The sequence below is a fragment of the Buteo buteo genome, chromosome 3 (assembly GCF_964188355.1).
Source record: "Buteo buteo chromosome 3, bButBut1.hap1.1, whole genome shotgun sequence".
NCBI classification, from domain to species: Eukaryota; Metazoa; Chordata; class Aves; order Accipitriformes; family Accipitridae; genus Buteo; species Buteo buteo.
The window spans coordinates 54,834,880-54,856,917 of record NC_134173.1 but is presented as its reverse complement, the minus strand read 5'-3'; the positions used below and the strand labels follow the sequence as shown (position 1 = coordinate 54,856,917).

The 22,038-nt window shown below is 35.6% G+C and overlaps 1 protein-coding gene across 10 annotated transcripts in view; it reads right to left on the bottom strand.

Moving 5' to 3' along the window:
* VPS13B (vacuolar protein sorting 13 homolog B) overlaps window positions 1-22,038 on the bottom strand; it is a 488,999-nt gene that overhangs the window by 262,086 nt on the left and 204,875 nt on the right. For all 10 annotated transcript variants that reach the window (XR_012649869.1, XR_012649870.1, XM_075023675.1 and 7 more), the window contains one exon: window positions 7,891-8,000. Coding sequence is in view for 8 of the 10 variants with exons in the window: in XM_075023675.1 (XP_074879776.1) it covers window positions 7,891-8,000 (110 nt within the window). In the remaining 2 variants the exon portion in view is untranslated. The remainder of the gene's footprint in view (window positions 1-7,890; window positions 8,001-22,038) is intronic.

The window sequence follows — 22,038 nt, the reverse complement described above, 5'->3', positions numbered from 1 at the left end:
TGAAAAAATCTTCCAAAAAATTGTAAAAATAAAATATTAAATTACTGGAAGCAAGGCTTCTAAATGTAGCTTTGTTTTGCTTTTTAATAGGGAGGCAATGTTTACAAGCAGTAAACAGCATACATACAAGAAGTCACTCTCTATAGTGGTATCTTTCCCAAATTCTGTTCAAATTAACCTTTCATAAAGCATTAAAGAGCATATCTTTTCAACAGGGCTTTCAGACCAAAGAAACACAAGGGGTTTAAGCATATATTACAGATATGCTGAGTTAAAGAACTATTAGAAAGCAGCAAGTAACCAACTGGTGCAAATACTACACTAACACATCTACTGCTGCTACACATGCAGCTCACTTTACAAAAACAATACATTACAGATTGAAGTATTTTTAAAAAATGGACACCAATTTTGGCTGACACATACATGAACATTAAAAAAAAAAAATCTACTCAAACTTCTGTGCCAGCTTAAACCCTGCTTAAAATCTAGCATAGGTTCATCAATCACCAAGCAGGGTACGGAAGGTGTCTTTTGAATTTGCTGCTCCAACTTCGTGGATTATTGCCAGTTACTGAAAAAAATTGTGGTAACAAAAACATATTTCATAAAAGTCTAACAAATTCAGGGAACCAAATATGTGATTATTTTTAACACTCAGATAATGTAAAATATGCAATTTTGATGTGGAACATATGGATGGAGTGCAACATATCTGGCTCATACTAATTTTCCTTTGAGCAGTCACACAGACTGTATCTAAATCAGAGTAATTACATTTTATCAGCTTTCTTCTTAATGCATTAATTGTTAAAATGTAGAGCTGAAGAGCAAAACATTTACATTCAAAAAATTTACCCATGTCCAACATAATATTCTTTATACTTATTGGTATCTTTAAACCTTTCTTAGTATTTCCATTTCATAGATATAACACACCAAATGTCAGTACAAAAAAATTTACCATTGAATAAATGTCTCCAAAATGCTTTTCACCTGTTCTTCAGGTTTTGAACTAAAGGAGAACAAACCAAAAAGTGTTTTTTTTAATTTATTCTTGCCATATTAAGTATTAAAATGTTGAGAATTAATCTATTAACCATTAGAACTGTCACATAATAGGTTAATAACAAGATGGCAGGAGAAATTCACTCTTTTTTAAGATATACATTAAGCCAGGTTGGATGAGGCTTTAAGCAACCTGGTGTAGTGCAAGGTGTCCCTGCCCATGGCAGGGGGGTTGGAACTAGATGAGCTTTAAGGTCCCTTACAACCCAAACCATTCTATGATTCTAGCAAGTTCTGGTTGTTGCGTTTTTTCTTTTAAACTACCAATTTGGTGTAAGTATCCTAATAGGCACTATGTTCAGAAGGTGCTGGATTAAAATGTCTCTAAGATGTTTCTAGTTTACAAGTCAAAACCAGGATTTTGAAAATAAGTTTTGAACTTTAAGTTACAATATTTTGATTTATAAAGTTTATCCCTTGCTCTGCACCAAGACTCTGCACCAATTTATTTCAGCTCAGTATTACTGAAGAATAAATGAATATACTGAACAAAATTAAATCCAACAATTGCTGCCACTTTAATATATATTGTGTCTGGGTGTTCTGAGTTTTTTGGGTTTTAACCCATTAGCTGGTAAAGGTTTCTGGTGTTAAATACTGAACACTGTACACACAGTACAGTGCTTCAAATAGGAAAGGTGATTTACCAATAGTGTCTCTTTCTAGACAAAGCAGCGTGTAATACTTGCTATGCTAATTATCTGGAAAGAACATCAGCTGATGATGAGGTGAAAATACTCTCATGATAACAAACAGCTTTTCCTTACGTCTTCCTGTCTCTGTTACCAATCCATGTTTTTCTTTGCATTTTCTGACACTAAACAACTGTATTTTCTTCTATTTATACATTATTCAGAGCTTTTAGATATGAAATCAACATAAAACATTATCAAAAAATATGTATAAATCGTCTAAGTATTACACAAGCTTAACTAACTTCTTGTGTTCACTTGAGTTTAGAAAAGGAAAGGAGCAGGAGGGCAAAAGAGCTAAAAAAGAGCCAGCTAAAATATTTCATTGTCTATGGGAATACACATTGATATCAAGTCAGGAAACTCATGAGCTTCTTTTCCTATTGGAAAAGGCTGAGGTACTGAATGCCTTCTTCACCTCAGTCTTTACTAGCAAGACCAGCCTTGAATCCTAGCTCCCAGAGACCAGGGGGAAAAGACGGTACAAGGAAGACATATTCTCAGTGGAACAGGTCAGGGAATACTCATGCAAACTAGACATACGTAAGTCCATGGGCCCTCATGGGATGCACCCACAAGTGCTGAGAAAGCTGGCAGATATCATCACAAGGTCACTTTCAGTGTTCTTTGAACAATCACGGCAATTGGGAGAGGTGCTCAAGGACTGGAAAAAAGCAACTGTCACTTCTATCTTCAAGAAGGGCAAGAAGGAAGACCCAGGGAACTACATGCCAGTCAGCCTCACCTCAATCCTTCGGAAGGTGATGGAACAACTAATCCTGGAAACCACTTCCAAGCATATGAAGGACAAGAAGGTGACTGAAAGTAATCAGCATAGTTTCACCAAGTGGAAGTCATTCTTGAACAATTTGATACCATTTTGGTGACTGGCTTGGTAGATGAAGGGAGAGCAGTGGATATTGTCTACCTTGACTTCAGTAAGGCCTTTGACACTGTCTCCCATAAGATCTTCATGGAGAAGCTCATGAAGTATGGGCTGGATGAGTAGACAAGTGAAGTGGACTGAAAACTGGCTGAATGGTTGGGCCTAGAGGGTAGCGATCAGTGGCACAAAGTCTAGTTGGACTCCAGTAAGTAGCAATGTACCCCAGGGTCAATAATGGGTCCAAACCTCTTCAATATCTTCATTAATGGGAGGAGTGGGCCAAAGGGTTGTACTGCCATCCAGAGGGACCGTGACAAGCTGGAGAAATGGGCTGACAGGAACATCATGAAGTTCAACAAGAAGTGCAAAGTTCTGCACCTGGGGAGGAACAACTCATGCTCCAGTACATGCTGGGGGCTGCCCAGCTGGAAAGCAGCTTTGCGGAAAAGGTCCTGGTGGACACCAGGTTGAACAAGAGCCAGCAAAGTGCCCTTGCTGCAAAAAAGGTGAATGGTATCCTGGGCTGCACTAAAGTATTGCCAGCAAGTCAAGGGAGGTGATCCTTCCCCTCAGTGCTGGGTCTAGTTCTGGACTCCCCAATACAAGACACACACGGAGATACTGGAGAGAGTCCAGCAAAGGGCCACAAAAATGATTAAGGCACTAGAGCATCTTCCATATGAGGAAAGGCTGAGACAGCTGGGATTGTTCAGCCTGAAGAAGAGAAGGCTCATGGGGGGACCTCATCAATGAATAAAAATACCTGAAGGGAGGGTGCAAAGAAGATGGAGCCAGGCTCTTCTTAGTGGTGCCCAGCGACAGGACCAGAGGCAATGGGCACATTACACTCAGAGGGAACCTCCTGTGTTTCAGGCAAAGAGACACATTTTTACTGTGACTGGAACAGGCTCTTTATTGAGCAAGGCCTCATACAACTTACTGTATAATTAATAGGATTTTGCAGACTTTACACATAAGAAAACTAAAGAGTTTGCCTTGAGTTCAGTTCAAAGAGAGATGTTAATTCAATTCCTGACTAATATAAACATAAGCAGCATTGGCTTTGCCATATCACCTTTTAAAGAAACAATGCTGCACATTATACCATACAGTATACAAACAGACAGCAGAACTTCTTACTACAAACTGTTTCAGTAGTTTCTTCTATTATTACTGAGCAAATTTATAAATTATAAGCTCACAACAAACATATTTAAATAAGCATGCATTAAAAGCATGCAACAAAAGCTCTGTGCTTGTGTTTTGTATATATAGACTTGTTATTTCATTTCTGCCAAACAAAATCTTACAAGAAGCCTTACTACTCATGATTAAAATCCAGTTATGCCCCTCAGAATGGCATTATACTGACCTATGTCCAGTATCACCAATTAGATAAGAGGCGATAATGGACAAGACTACAGATACAGAAGAGGCTTATTTTACACAACGCTTTCGCTTCAGCAAAGAAATTTAAGAACTATACCACCTATTTCTAGTAGCCATGAAAAAATTCAAAAGCAATATGCAGATTTGTTCAAGCACTGAGAGAGAGCCTCATGGATTTTTAGACTGCAATGTTCTCATTGTTTTTGTGCTTCAAAGGGGACAATGGAAACCTTATACATGCACGTTGAAATTCAGAATGGATAAACAAGTTACATTTACATCCAGTTACCCTAGAGCACTGACCACATAGCCACAACAGAAACCACAGGTCATTATTCAAATACGTAACAGCAGCCACATTTTGGCATGCATTGTCACTTTGTAACAAAAAGGTAATATACTACAATGCCATTCACTAAAAGCATCTGGCACCAAATACTTCATTGTATTAAAAAAATTATGCAGAAGCCTTAAAGACTAGTTCTATTTCTAAATTTTCCTCTTTTTTTAGTTTAAAATAAACGTGAGGAAGAATGACGTATGTAACTTGCGCACCGTACAGAAACATAATGTACAACCCTTCTACATAGGTTAAGTGAATTTCTAAATTCTAACATTTTCTTCAGATAAACACTAAGTCCAGTCCCCTTCTCCTGAAAACAATCGTCATATGCATTCTTCCTAAAGACATAAAATTCCATATAGGAACAAGTTAGAAAATTTCCTTCTAATAATAGGAGCAGCAAAAAACTTTACTGTAGTCTTAATACTCAAGATTTTAAAATCTTTTATTTCTAGCCTAAATATATGAAGAACCTGTTTATATTCACTGATTATTGTGCTAAACTTAACTTTCCATTTAAATAGCTTCTCTCTCCTTTTGGTGTTTACCTTTAGTCAAACTTTTTAAATCCTCATTTATCATTCATCACATTTTTAAGACACCATGTGGCGTAGTGTACTAGATACTACATAAACACGGTTAAAGAGTATAACAACTTAATTGTACAAAATAGACATACCCGGTAAAGGAGGGGAGAAAGTGTAAAGAAGTAACATCTGTACAAACCAAGTAACATAATGGCCTCAGCTACCACACTAGTTCTACAATTATTAGCTGCTGGGAAGTAAGGTGCAAACAGAGGTAGGTTTAGCAATAGTCTAACAGTAATAAATGAAAAGGGGTAGTCCTCACTGGGTTGCATGTACTCCCATACCCCAACAGAGCAGTCCTTCATTGTTCTGTTCCAGTTAAAATCTCAGTAAGGCCAAAGAGAATTACATTTCTTGGGGCTTCAACATATTAATCTTAAAGACGACACAGCATGACTTTGTGGAAAAATCATTGGAAAATTTATGTGTTTTGTAAAAACACATTTACTTTTATGCTTATTTCTGTCCTATCCCATTTCAGCTTACAAAGTTAAGTATGTTCTGATATTTCTAACTTTTCATGCTTTCAGACAAAACCACACCAACACAGTTACATTACACATAGTATTTCGGTAAAAATATAAAATATACGTACTACCAAATAGTCATTATAAACTTAAGAATCCCAGAGTAATAATTAAAAGGCAAACAAATCTGAATAAGTTCAGTATGTAAAGGCATACTTGTCTCTGTGGGGAGCCAGACAATCCTAGCCCTATCCTGTATGCAATCAGAAGTTTACATGGCTATACTTGTGGTCCCAATTAATAATCTGATTTAACTTATTGAACTCATAATGTTATTACTTGATAGAATGTGTATACAGAACCAAACGTACTGAAAGATTTTGTGACTCTGTTTTCAGATAAAACTCACAATTTTGACTTACTCAAAATGACATAGCAAGAAATTGTATTAGGTAGACATTAAAATTTAAAATATCTTAACATTTAAGATCTCTGAATCACAAAGGAACTTCTAAAGTGATGTATTTTCTTTTATTCTGTTGCAATTATATAAGACTGATGGCTAGAATAGAGGAAGAAAAGAGCTTTATCAATCAATATAATTTTGACCATAACACTTGCTTGAAAGCATCATGTCTTACAGTTGTTTCGTTAAATGTTCAAAAATTATGAAGGTTGTACAGAGCATTTTTGTTTTGTTATACAAATTAAGACTATGGTAACAAGCTAAACCCTTTCTAATAAGTAATATACAAGGCCATAACTTTGACTGGAATCCTTATCCTAGGATAATTACAGTATTACATAATGAAAAAAAGTCTTTGGTTAAGAATAGTTTAATACAGGTATAGTTTTTTTTTCAAATAAAGTTTCTTCACAACTACTACAGACATTGTAATTTTTATTATTATGTGCAGTCTATTACCACAGTTATGTTAATGGTGAAACTAGAAGGATCTCAACAGTTTGGTATATAAATTCACATTTAAAATAATTTCAAATGACTAAGCAACTCTAAATGCTAATAACATTAGAAACGTGATACAGTAATTTTTATCAGAAATAGATCACAAAAAAATTTAGAAGGCTGTATAATGTAATGCTACAAATTACAAAATAACTACTTAATCAAAATTTGGTTAAAAATTTTGCCCACTGGTGATCAAAACCATGGACAAATAAGTTTCCTAATGTCGTCACTAAACCTTTCTAGTTACTCAGTATACAAGGGCAGTCAAAAGAGAAAACACTGAGTAGCAGCTGATGATATATATTAATGTTAAAGAAGAGTTCTATATATACAGTTGAAATAACCAGGCTCAATTACATTTTGGAAAGATACATAACAGTATGGCAAAAGTAAATAAATGGTCTGTTTTTAAAAAAGAGGTATACCAGGAAATGTTGTGCTGCTCCAGTTACAATGCAGGAATGAAGAATAACTCAACACATTTAAAAACAGTGTAAAGTTATTAAAGCGATAAAGCAAAAATTCACACACTGAAGTTTTTCAGATGGTGCTGGTGCAGAATGGGCTTAACAGGACTCAAATTAATGTTTGACAATCACTATCTAACAAGGTCATTTACACACAAGAAACAGATCACGTTATCATCCTCCCATTTCAAGGGCTCAGTATGAAACTTCCCTGATGTGCATAGTGTTCTATAATTATGAGACAATATCAAAAGATTTTTATATTTGCCACTTAATAATTGACCACTTATAACTGAGACAGAACATCAGGCTACACAGACCACTAGTTTGATCAATTATGACAAATTTAAGCTTTAGAACATTCTATTAGTCTGTCAAACAACAGTAAAAAATAAGTTTAAAATCAGACAAAACCTGTGTTCTGTCCAGGTCAGGAGTATGGGGCCTGAAAATTAAGGTCAAGAATACATCAAAGAAAACACTGTGCCACACAGACCAACAGCCTTAACTTCCTATATCTTTTTCTGAGCACTTCGTGTGCAAATATGTGTTTTGACATTACATACAGAATCTGTTACAGCTTTCACTTATATCAAGTTATGAACTGTATGGTTCACCTCCTATTAAAAGAGGTTTTATTAAGAGCAGTGATTTTATAACAAGTTATGCAATTACTTGATAGACCATCCCAAATGGTTAAAACATAATTTACTATTCAGACTCAGGAGGCTTATGAGGTCTCAGTAGTTAAAACTAGTTGCAAAATACTGATCCTGAATAGTGATTGTCAAAAAACATTCTCTCTATTCTTTTAATTAAACATTATAAATGAAAAAGTTATGAAATTAAAATTTTAATGTGCAAAAGTTAACATTTTAAATAATTCAAAGTAAGATCAACAGTATGTACAAAGAACAGGGAGACAGAAAACAAATATGTAGAACAAGAATGCACTATTGGCATATATGGAAGAGAAAGTTTCCCCTCTCCCGACTCCTTTCCCTCCAAAAACACATACCTGCTGAATGTGTCTACTAGCTCGTTTCTGAGGTTGGTAGGTAAGCCAAGTATACAGGACTGGATCAACATTAATTGCTAATCCTTGTACACTGGACAAGAGTACTGCACCTATACACCGTAGAAAAGAAAAGAAAATGTAAACTATCTGCTAAAGAATCTCCATATACATATTCATTTTTCTTGCATACAAATCATCTTTGATGCAGACTTTTGATTGCATTGGACTTACATATTTATTTTAAATTCCAATCAAGAGTAATAATTAAAACATAACCTTCAGTAACTTCTTGAAAGTGAGAAACTTGCCAGCACTGCCAGTGTTATGGACACACACACAAAAAAATGCAGAGAACTGCATTTTGATTTTGCTTATTACCATTTTTTGCCAAGAAAAATGTTTGTTTTTATGAAGTTGTGTGTGTAACTGAATACACACAACACCTTTCCTCAGATTCTCAGCCAACAATAACATTATGCAAGAAATGAGTCAACAAGACCCTTGACAGAAAGAGAAGAATACAATGCATGACTCCCCACAACCTCAATAAAGAAAAAACTTGGTCTAGGACAGTGGGTTCTTTTAATAGACAGGTCTACTTTAGGTTAGTGTTCTGCCCAAAGCTGCTCAGGACAAACATTTTTCAAGTAAATGTAGTCATGAATATTCTTTAGTGGACTAGTTAGGTAAAATAAGGCAAATTTTTGAACTCTGCTAACGCTGACAGTCTCAGTACTGTGAGCTCTGTTTAGAATTTTATCCTAATTTACAATATATCTTATTTTCTTTAAATCTCACTTTTGAAGTCCTAGAATTACAAGATAGCGCTACTATATCTTCATTTCTTAAAAGTAAACTTCTAGTTTTCTTATGCTTGTGAAGAAAAACTTACATGGGAATATCAAGGCTCAAAACAGGAGAAAAACTATTCTCAGTATCCAGAAATGTTAGCATATACTTCAAGCGAAGCACACTAAAACCCAATTTAGGAAGCACTATTTCCATTAAACCTGCATTAAAAATCTGATGATGTATCAGTGAGGTTTTTGTTTTAACAGTACAGATCAAGTATCTATTGCAGCAGAACTTAATGACAGAGCTGTAAAATTCAAAAGCAAATGGATAATGTAATACAAAGGTGTCAATCATATTGAAAAAGTGTGGCAAGAAGTAATAAGCAGTTCTTTTCACATAAGTTTTGCAATTTTATAACAAATAAATAAATGAAATAATGAAATAAATAAAGTAATAAATTAAAAAAAGAAATCCTTGTTACTGGAAGGTCCCAGCACCAAGTTCTAGAGAATTACAGTAGTTCTGTAATTCAAAGAATCATATTTCCTAAAGCAATACATATTACATTTACTCCATAGTATACAATATAATTATGCAGCAATCTGAATTTAGTAATAAATTCAAATAAATTCAGAAAGCTTGTCACACAATTCAATATACTTTCCAAAAACCAGCAAAAACATATGCCTCAAAATACATAATACATCACCAAAATTGTAAAGGGGGGGGGGGGAAGGGGGGAGGGGGGAAGATAAGTTATGAGTTTATTGTATATAACAAAATTTTAAAACCAGCTGAATTCCAAATGGCAGAAGACCCACCAACCTGGGGCAATACAAGCAAAACCTGATGAGTACAATGGCAAAATGGGAAAATGGCAGTCAAGAAATATACAAAGATAAATCATCTGCCTAGCACAGGCTTGGAGTTGGAACACACACTGTGAGGAACTCCTATACACAGACTAGTCTATGTGATCTGATGGTTTTAAACATCAGTAATAAACCTTAGAAATAAATCCACAATTTAAGGCAAAGCCAATGTCAAACATAAAGTAAAGGGGTAACATGCAAGTAAGAAGAGCAGTGAATATGCCTTGCAGCAGGATATGGAAAAGACTAGAAAAAGGAAGCAGAAGGTAACAGAGGATTGATAAAGTATATGCTACAATCATTAGCTTTTATAAGATACTTGGATGCCAAAATAAGAGAATCCTGCATCTTTAAGAGATACCGCCTGTTGTCAGCAATACTTAATGAAAGGTTTAATGTATATGTGATATGACAAGTGGGAGTCAGAGACCTCCCAAAGAGTGAGGAATAAAGTCAGCCTACAGTCAAAGTCAACAAAAAAATCCCACATTTATAACAAGCTCCTGAAAAGGAAAAAAAAAAAAAAAAAAGGTGTTACTGTAGCACATGATGTTAGTAACTCAATTTAGTTTCTTGTTTAGTGCAAAAAGTTGGCTAAACCTAAGAAGTTCAATACAATTCCGTCATGCTTTGAACTTAAACTATCTTCTCACTTCAATGAAGTCACACTAGCACAATCCCCTAAAACTCTAAAGTACTGTAGAACAGAGAGCAAAATAGTTTTTTTTTCCAGTTGTCTTTTGTCATTGATAGCTTGTGTATGGGACAAAAAAGAATAAAAAAACCCAGTACAAGTAGTCAGATAAGCATTACAGATAAGTTAACATTATTTGCCTTTCAACTTGACCATCAGGTAACTTTGGTTTCCTACCAAGCCACTTCTGCCACATTGAATTACTGAAATTTACTGCTGTATTTGTTACTCAGCCACTATATTCAAAGAGAAGTTTAACGACCTATGTAAAGTTGTTTTCTGTGTAACAGCTTTCTTCAAAATAAATAACTATGTAGTCAAAGAAAACTTTCTCAGATTTGCCTCCCCCCCCCCCAAGCTCTTAAGCTTGTGTTTTCATGCCAAGAAGTAAGAATCTCCTCCAGTTTTCAAGTAAGATCTCACTGATGTGAGGACCAAGCTGTAAGTTGGCAGTGACTCCTTACAAGTCTAAGACAAAAATTAATTGCTATTTTGTCTCTGTCAAAATGTGATGCTCGAGTTTCCTGGATTTCATTAAGATTGTGGTGAACTTTCCTTTCTCCCCTCCCCTTTTCTCCTTTTAATTAAATTTACATTTCAGAAAAAACAGACCTTAGTCCCATACCATACTAGGTTTCCTTTCCAGATCCCAGTTCTTGCCAGAGTTATCTATTACATCTATCTAGTAAACGGTTTGAAAAGTAAGAATCAAACCCAACACCACGTAATCTTTGAACGTTTGAGAATTTCCTCAAAGTCATGGTGTCATTTGCCAGGCACAGTCTGGGCAAATAATTTCTTTCCTTCCCAACTTTTGGCTCTCTCCTGAAGGAACAAACCAAGGAGAGGCTGCAGGCGGGCAGCCTTGGAGGACGAACAGGAGGGAGCAGAGCACAGCTGCACTTGGCCCTCTCATCCTGCGGATGAGCTTCTTGACAAGCTTCCTTGGATGATGACAGCTGCAGCAATAGTACTCATCTTCCCAAGGGACCGGGGGCACCCAGAGGGTAACCGGGGGCCTCCTGCGCTTGGGCTGGCTCTGGCCCCACCTCCTCCCACCCTGAGTGCTGAGCAAAGGCTTCTGGAGGAGCAGGGAGGAGAGGGGTCGCTAGCCTGGGGCTCTAGCCCTACCCTCTCCTTCACAAGGGAAATTCAAGCACATAGTAAGTGGGACAAGAAGGGCACACAGTACACTTCTGGTGAGGCAGAAGAGAACACCTGGGGAATGCAGCTGCAGAGAAAAGAGGCCAGAGGTAAAGGCAGGGTAGGTGAAACGGGGCAGAGTCGAGCAGCAGAGGGGTGGTGCTGAGGGATGCTCAGCGGTGATGAAAGGATGGGAAAGGGCTTCAAGAAAAGGCTGAAGGCAGCAGGATGGTGAAAGAGGAATGCAGAGGTGAACAACGCTTTGGGAAGGAGAAGGGAGGTGGCAACACTTGGCGAAAACAGCTGTCTTTTTGGAGATGTAAGAACCTCGTGAAAGAGTAAACTGCATTACTGAGTCATTCCCAACATTTTGGTGAAAAAAATCTACTAGGAAGAGTAGACAATTATATTTCAGTCATAAATTTACTTATTGAAACTCAATATTTAACACATACTATGATGCACTAGACATTGAGAAGCAGCCTTGCTATTTATGTGCAGCAAAATGTATTTTATCTCTGCAACAATAAAGGATCACCCTAGCAGAATTCTTTCTAAATTCTGCTCTGTGTGTCTGCAGTATCCAAACACATCTGTATTGCTATTTCCAGTAAAAACTTTCAGTAACACATTTTAGATATTACCCTATAAAATGAACTGAAAAAACTCTACAGAATACGGAAGGTTAAGTTATAGCTAATGTATGCTTTCTTTTGGGGAACAATCACAAATACGAACAATGGGAATGATCTACAATAAAACCTGATTCTGACAAGTTTTGTTTATTTTTAGTAACTCAGTAACTACAGAAAACATTACACCATCTTGCTATATAAACTGCACCATGAATTATTTTAGCAGTGAGCTCATGACCCCTAGGTGTCTCAGGATACGTGAATGATAAGCAGGTGCTGATACAGGTTGAGTTAGCATCATTAATCTAGTATCCAATTATTTTAAAGGATAAGAGAAAGAAGAAATAATCTTTTTACTTATTATCTTACTGTTTTGAAGGGCATTTCCACTAAGGCAGACTATAAAAATGAAGATCTGCATATTACACCCAAATGAAGAATTCTTTTTTATAAAAGTATATAGGTAATTAGTCCTTTCTGCTAGTTGACTCAGAACAGATGCATTGTAAATCACTAAATGTGGAAATATCTAACTCTGTTTAATTTTAGCCTGGGAGTCAAGTAAGGGAAAAAGATTGCTCTTTACTACTCTGCTTACTGCCAAAATGGCTTGCTTACCCACATTCCAAACAGGCTTTACCAATTAGCTATCCTATGGCATCACAGCCATTTTCAGTCATATCCCAAGCTGAAGTAGGAGTTAGAGATTACAGTTACATAGCATAAAAATTAAACATGCAACCTTTTTGTCCACTTTGGAATATCAATGACAAGCCAATATGATTGCCTTGCAAAATAATCAGCTTATCTAAGAGATGGAGTCCTGCATTTCATCCTGAATTGCCTAGTCAGACAAGGGAAACAGATATTTCAAGCTACATCAAAGTTTATGTGATTGTGAAAAATTATTTTTACATTTTACCAGCTACAATAAGTTAATAAATTTTGTCTAACTACTGAAATATAGGCCTGCATGTCTCCCTATTCAAGGTTGACTTGAATGATTACAGATGGCCTTTTATGTAAACATTATCCCAATTTTATCTCAGACACAAATCTCCAAATCTACTGTACTTTCATAGTGTTTCATGTTCACTAAGTGCTTAAAATAACTAAGATCAATTAGTTTAGTTGCTTAGACCAATACTAGAATATTTCATTAAAACAGTAGTGGAGTAACATTTTCCCACGAACTAAGGTGCTTTGGTCTGCAGTATCAAACACAGTTCCTTCATACAATTATTCTTTGCTCAAGCATACAAACACCACAATATTTTAACACTATTCATTTAAAAAAAAAAAAAGCAAAACAAAACAACTTTTGATCCTTAGAAACATTCAGTAAGAATGTACTTCTACTTCTGTCATGACCTTGTAACTCTCCTACTGAGGTTTATAGCAAAAAAGCATTAAGTGCTGAAACAAGAGAGGTCAGCTTCATTATTTTTATTTCAAAAATAGAGAAAGTGAGGCAGAGACTTGAAGTTATTAAATCACACAGCAGGACAGCAGGACCTGGGGACAGAATTCATAGATGTTATGTGCCACAGCTAAGTACGTACTGCAACTAGTAGCAAAAATAAATATAGGGGTGTGACTTGTGTTAATCATAACTCTAAATCACATGGGCCTAATTTCAGTTGAACTTTCTGATAAGCCATCGTTAGGGTTAAAGAAAAGAAACATCCTATCTCCATCAATACACATACCCAAATATTCACAAATGCGGAATTATTGAATTATAACATAGAATTATAGTCAAAGATGCAACATAATGAGGCAAACCACAAAACTGCTGAATACATACCACCACAATCACGTGTATGATGAAGATTACTTAGATCCCTACCTAATGCCATAAACTACATTAACTTGATCATACCTGACCAGGTTTTCAAAATGCTAACAAAGGTTTGAGAATTTTAGTTGTTTTAGCTCTGCAACAAAAGAACTCAAATACATGTTGTAATATCAGGGCTGATCCTTTTCATTTTCTGTATGGAACTAATACCTCTCACAGTTACTCTTATAGATCAAGAGGAGACTGTACATTCCACTAAAGTAAGAAGTTGTTTGGTGCTCTGAAGAAACTATGAGGCAATTTTCCTCATTTTTTGTTTGCTCTGCTTGGTTGAGACCCCCTCAATCCTATTTTAAAGGCCGTGGTTGCTGTTTTTCAAATTACAAGGACTTTTAGTTTCACTTGTAAAATGCAGTAATTCCACGGAATGGATTTCTGATGAACTACTGAAAAAAGACATCTTCTCAAGCAGTCTAAGAAGAAAATGTTTATATGGATATTGTTTGTTAAATAAGAATTTTGCTAATTCCTATATGTAATAGACTGAGATTAGAAATGAGAGGAATAGGATAGCAAATCCCTTCTTTCATTTGATACCAGGAGTCTAGTACTACTTTTGAATCATATTCTATCTGCAACAAAAATGTGAACAAATTTAATTATAAAATAAGAAATACTATGGTTCAAACCTAGTGTTCTCCTAAGTAATCAACATGCATAAGGACAAAGCAATTTAGTTATGTAGTCTGCTGGAATTCCCTATGCAAATTCCACAAGGTGTTTCATGAAAGGCTTTTAAAGAAACTATGCTACCTGTAAGGGATAAGAGAAGAAAGTAAATAGATAAATAATTTGAGATTGGATAAAGTAGTTAGGAGAAAAGAAACAATGATAGGAAAACATGGTGATTTTCACTATGGAAGAAGGCAGAGCCCTGCAGGGACCTGCGCTGTCCTAGACATTCCAGGAGATTAATGTGGTGACCCACTCTGCTGAGCTATCCAGAGTAACCAGGAACAGGGCTGACGGAAGAACTCCCGAAGTATCCCACCTGATTTGATACAGATACATGTATTTTTCCTAGTGGTATCACTGCCTCATATCTTAACTTTACATGTAAAATGATAACTGAGCTGACTGCTTTGACTCAGAAAACAAGATTTCTCTTTATTTTAGAAAAGCGTTAACTCAGTGTTCAGTAGGAAGGAACAGGCAATAAAACAGAAAATATCATCTATACCATTGCATAAATCTATTGTGTACACAGATACTGAGAAGACTACATGCAGCTCTGGTCAGTCAAAAGGGTCAGTTTTAAGCATTCAAACGAAGAAAGCTCTGTTTCACAATACCATTCATTCAGTATTTATGCTCCCTGATTCACTCCATGCTCCATGCAAAAAGCATTATACATTCTCCAAATCCCAGAGTAGAGAGCGCAGAAATAAAAATCTATACACATGTGTATCTTGAATTTCGCTTACTGGTTAAGTAATTTTCTTTTCTTCATTTTTAAATGATTGCCTATTTACTATAGTCAACTCCAAATCAAATGGGTTTTGAACAACTCCAGGTCCAAACCACCTGGATGTGGACCCCAGAGCCTTAGACGAACTGCAACGGCAGAACCTCTTTTCCAAATGCAATATTATTTGTAGATTTTTATGACTGCATTGTTCTTGGTAAGTATGTATAAAATGTGTAAGTACCACCACTAGCTGCACTTTACATACTGTTTACACAGATGTTAACTGATGAAGATAACGTAGTCTGCAGGTATGCAACACATGAGTTCCTATCACTGTAGACAATCCTGCAGCACAGTATGATTAAAAAACTCTCCAAATTCCATGCAGAAACTTCTGCATAGAAAGCTTCAGCTGAAGGCCAAAGGGCCATGGAAAGGCAAGCCACTGAGAAACACATGGCAATGGACAAAGACCTCTTGCAAGTGAGTGAGGGAAATACCGTTTTCACAGAGTGATTGCTGAGTAAAATCTTGCAGTTGCTTATGGACAAGCTTTGTCCAAAAACTTCTGCCTGCGCATGGTTATTCTCAACTCTCTTTGAGGGAATGCTGGATATCAGGAAGACTGTTTTCTTGGAAAGGAAAAGCCTCAAATTGCCTATTTCACTAAATGAACTTTTTATTCCTTGCAGAACAACAGGACTGCAAGAACAGTGATAAACAACTCTGCACCAGCCAGAAAGCGGACTGAAACTGAAACTAAAGCATCCAGATGGACGAATGACTAATCTTCAAGATCTAAAAGACAGCCTGAATACCCCAGCTGAAAGCTTGCATAACAGCAGGTTGAGGACCGTAGTTGACTTGAATAAGCAATCTATCATGTGTCTGTCTTGCTGTGAATGAGGGTGTTTTCAATAAGGGATAGACAAGGCTGAAAAGCTGTATGACATATTGTGAGATGGTTTAGCGCAAGGCTGATCAGCCTGCAAACTTCCAGGGTTCTAGGTGAATAGCTCATAAGGAGCAAGAAAACACTGGAGAAACTGAGAGCAGAAGACTCAAAGCTATCCTAAACAGGCTGGGTTTGAAAAGATTAGTCAAAAGACTAGTCATATAGAACCATTCCTAGACTTGTGGAGCACCTGTAAGGTCGGAGATATGGCAGGAGGACATCAGAAAAGAAGCGCAGATTTACCTTTGCCTTTAAAGGTCAGACTTCCTCTTAACTTTATAAGGCAGATGTCTATACTGGGTAATTCTCAGCCCATAAAAACAGTCAGGAAGATGATGTTAGGTTTACCAATATCTCATACAGTTTTAAAAAGCAGAGAATAGCTGAGATCTGCTCCAAGGCTCTGAAATCATGGGCAACAGATCTTTGCTGGAATACTTGATTTCACCCATGTCCCAGCAGGGAAGAGAGGACCACGTGCCATTATCTCTCTCAATGTTGAGAATACTATCAGTCATGATCCAAATGTATTACCCTTAACTAAGCGATCAGAATACCTAATAAGCTCTCTCAACATTTCTACTATGAAAAACAGCAGAGTGAAGCTTTATTTAGTTTACAGAACATGATTTCTATGATCCACAGGCAGTTAATCATGCATCGCAATATATATAAGCACACTGATATCAGGATTGCATCCTCCCTTTCTCTATGACTGGATTGGTGGAGTGCTACCACACCCTTTCTTCTATTGTGACACAACATTATAGGAAGATTGTGAACTAATGATATAGTTAAAACGAGCAATGCCTCAATATATCTCCTTCTAAGCGATTTTCAGTACAACCTCCAGTTTGTTACTTTTATAATATGGGTTTTAAACTAAAACCAGCAAATGCTCTGGAAACTGCCAAGAAGTTTCTTAATACAGTTCAGCTTCTGTATTTATGAACACCTCACTATCATCTGCCAAAACTCTATTTTGCAATTTCTTACAGCAGTATTCCTCTGGGAATTGCAACAGGATTCTTCCCCTATGGCAACAGGGCACCAAAGGAGCTATTTTCATTCCTTCTTCAGCAGTTGAACATTTGTAGTGTTGTGACTATGGATACCAACTGGTCTTGCACTTCAAGCTATAAAACAGAAATCTTTTCAGCAGTAGATGCCTCATGTGCCTTCTCTTAAGAGTAATTTGAGTAATATACAGTTGTAGTTTCTGTTTCCTTTTTTCTTAAATATTACAGCTTCTCGGAGGCAACAGGAAACACACAGAAGATTTCACATAATTTCTTAGGTGCTCAATTAAAAGAATATACCCACAGACACAAAGGTTGAGGAATAAGAAAATAATTTCAGAAGGCAAGCAAGATTTACAGTAGAAATTCCACATAAGGTTATGCTTTTCTATAGGAGAACTGTAAGTAGAGGAAGAATGGACAACTATGTACCTTCTAAATAGAAAAGCCTAATTAATTCATATATTTCTTTATATTGCTTAAGAAGACTTCATACTCTACAACAGTGATTCAAGATTGCAATAAATAGCATATAAATGAGTTGCCAAACAATGAGCCAGAATAAAAATAGCCACAGTATGTTACACTGTTGAAGCTGTGACACGAAGACAGGTAAAGTTACACAGGCAGTTTCATTTTTTAATATGTGCCTCCAACAGAAACTTGATACATAGGGTTCAAGTTGAAAGCAAATGTTTTCTTTAAAAAACAAACAACTTCGAAAAATATTAAATTTGCGCTTAGTTACTTAGTGGGAAAGAAATACAAGTTTTAGATATAAACATACAAGTTTTAGATATAAACATAAAATAGGCAAGTTTTCTAATGGACAGTCAATCATCCTTTTTGCAGCTTATGTATGCATAGGCAATAATTTCAAACGGGGCTTGTATTTGTGAATGACAGTACACACACAAAAAAAACATTTAACTGAATCTGTACTCAATTTACACAAACAAGAAAAATTATATTTTAGAGGTAAACTTAATAACTTATTAACTCCAAATTTGAATTAAATTCCACAAGTCCATTAAAGAGAATCTGATTTTGAGCTTTACAGTATCATTTTGATAGACTTAGACATGTCATATAAAATCAAAAAAACTTCCTCAACTTATGAAACCTACATGCAAGAAAGGAGGGAGACCAGATAAGTGTCTTCACATATACTGAAACAGTTGTACCAAGACACAAAAAGGCATGGACCAACTGATATCTCAAATGTGGAAATAACTCTATTCACACCTAGAGGAGGGGAGTCGGCTTCAGAAACTCTTGTAATGTGCTGTAGTTTCAAGAGATTCTAGAAAGAAGATTTCAAATTAACTATATTACATATTGCACGACTTTTTCAAGATATACAGTGTACTACTAAATGAAATACCAAGAACAAATGCCCTGTTGATGCGTACTGTGAAATTGCCTAAAATTCTGACTGAATTAATAGATCAGCATACAGAATGCATATAGTACAATCTGGATTCCTTGCCTCCAGTTTTGTCTGTTACTTCTTTAAATTTCATCTGGGATGCTAGTAAACTCAGCAGAAGAAATAGCTTTCCTTTGTATAATCTTCTTGTAAATAAAAACAAAACCTAGAAATAAACAATTACTCTCTTAATCACAGATTCAGTTATCTCTAAATGAAATGTAAAATTGCACCTTTACTGGTATCGATTTTATCCCCTTCTAGAATAGCTTCACATACACTGGTTACGAAGAGCAATTGACATGACATGTCTTCTAATTATTTGGTAACTTCCTAAACTAGCATTTATGCCACTAGAAACATACAGTAATTCAGACTCTATAGACAATGGTGATGGTCACTATAAATGTTACAGATACAGATTAAAAAAGAATCTTAGCTGGGCAAGGGAAAGACCCTCACAGTTCTTTTACAGAGATGAAGCAATTAATGTTAAAAATGCCAGAAAAGAAAAGGAGCCAACATAAAGCACCAATACAAGTAATATTGGAGGATACTGTTGATCATCCTGCCTTTATTACTGAGGGCAATTTTGAATATTTTTAAAGTATTTTTAAAAACTGAAATAATCTTCCAATTCATAGACATAAAGGTTCCCAGGTAAACTTAACAAAAATTCTGAATTACTGAAATAACTTTTCTCAATAATATAATGAATGTTACCATGATCATCAACAGACAAATAATAAAAATATATCTTTACAGGTCATATACAGGGCATAAAATCAAAGGATTAAGTTAAAGGTGATGTTTAAATCTTCATGGCACAGTACAGTACAAATTTCATGAAGTATTATAAAAACCCAAACACCAAAACCAATGAAAGATAGGATTCAGAATATCCTTAAAGGCATCCAGATTACCAAACTGATTTATTTATAAAAGTTTCTTTATTCTTCTGCCTGAAACAAAGCTGTGAGCCTCCAATGCAGCATGCAGAAAAAGTAACTGTTAGCTTTTTCACATCAGAAATTAAGGCACAAAGCTACAAACAAAGCCAAAGTTTGTGCATTTCATTTCTACCTGCAGTGAACAGGGACATGGTAATTTAATGTTTACTGGTTGTTTCAAAATTACTGCATCATTTAGTTGATGTAGAACTAAGTTATTCTTCTCAATACCAGCATGTTTGCAAACTTTGAATGTACAGTTGAGGTCAGCTGTTAAGATAAATTATTCTAAAGATTCAGAAGAGCTAGACGTGATGCATCCAAAAAACTGAAACACCTAATATAGTAAACTCATTTTCTCTTAGACTGAAATACACATTCTTAAATGGTGTCAAGACTTACAATAAATATCTTCTCACTCATGGGGATCTAATCAAGAACTTACTAGCGACAGGCCTGCTAAATCTCATAACTAATATTTCCGAATTATAGGAAATCTATATTAGATTAACTACTCTTAATATCTATTAAAGCATTAGTTATACTATTATGTAAACATACCTATTTTCAAATCTGTTTTTTAACCTCTTCCATGACTGTTAAACTTTTTTAAAAACTTGAAAAAAGGTAAAATTGAATTGATTATATACATTTTGATTAATAAATCCAAAATGTTGTTTAGTTCAGTCAGTGTTTTAAATCACCTCCTAGCTAAACTGAGAGCAGGAATTTTACTTTCACTTTGGGACTTGAGTGAATGGTCCTCTTCATTAAAAATACCAATGACACTGTCCAGTTGGATATTATTTACAAAAATTCATTTATTTATTTTTATTATTACTAATATTTTTAAAAAGCACATAAACTTCTCCAGTACGGGCACTGGAAAATCACAGGTAAGGTAAATTACAAAGCTGCATCTCTTAACTAGTAGAAGTGCAGAAAGCTGCTGTCATACATTTAGGCCACAGTGGGAGGTTTTTAAATATGTTGCCTTGAAAAACTGATTTTTAAGTGAAACCAGCTTTCACGATTTTACAGTGTCTTCTGAGAGAAATGTTACAAATAAACAGAAACATGTAACCTTTAGTATTATTTTGGCAGTAAGCTGAACACTGCAGCTTTATGATTTTACAAACCTCATTTAAGATTTTTAGCAAAAAAAAGGTGTTAAGTAAACTGCATAAAACATCTGCACAAGCATTACAAGAACACTGAGTTTATTTACAAAGCAAATATTCCTGCAGATGGCTAACAATATATCGTGATGTCTTCAGAATACTAATTTTCTGAGCAGATTTTGGGCACGTGCTCCAAAAGAGTGGTATGTACTCTTGCATCATATTTTACAGATCAGCAAAAACCATACCTGCTACAAACTGCTTAGATCAAGTTTTCCTGAGTTTGTTAGTGCACATCAGCCTATTAAAATTATAATAAAAAAGAAACCCAATCAGGTAAAAACAATAAAATAATCAAAGAGAGTTATGCAATCAAACTTTAAAAGGAATGTTTACTTATAAACATGCTTTAGATAGTCAATGCAATTTTAAAGTTTCTGTCTGACACCACATGTTGCGGGCCCTATATGGTCCCTACCAGCTAACCATAGCACTAGCTGAACAAATTGTTTGCTAATCCAGATGTCTGAGCTGTATTTCTATGCTGGGGCTAAAGAGGTGCCAGTTCTAAAACCAAGAGGTAAACATAACAGCAAGCATACTGGGTAATTTCTGTACCTGTAAGAGGAAAAAAGCTAGAGGATTTTACCTCATTTTCATTTTCTTGATATTAAGGGAAATAATTCTGACCAGCTGCTTCTTCCCCAGCTCATTAACTTCATAGTCCTTTATTACAATTATAACACTGTGTGTAGAAATCAGATTTCTGGAACAAAATGCAGATGTTTATAAAGTCTTGTGCCTGTTTATAGCTTTACATTTTGTGATACTAAGTGGATACTTGGCTTTTGGGTTGGGCACTTTTTTTGGCAGGGAGGGAACTAGTGAGAACATTTAAAAATTGTTTAAAAAGTGACTGATATATAAGCATTTCAGGCATGCAGTTGTCACTCAAAAAAACCTCCATCTTGTATCATGGACTGAGTAATTTTAAAGATTAAGTCACGGGTTTAAGAGAAAACCAGTTGATATATACTGTTAACAGAAGGAGCAGTATCATACATGCTGTGTTTCAGTTGCTTCCTCCTCCTTACCACTTCATTAATTTACATGGAATAAGCTTTATCTGTTTTGTTACTATTGCTGCATAGCTGGTTTCTCATGTTATGTAAGTTTATACCAAGTCCCAAGGTGATTGAGATCACACAAATTTTCTGTAAATATTAATCTATGCTTAGCTATCTCCAGAGTGACAAGCTAGATGCT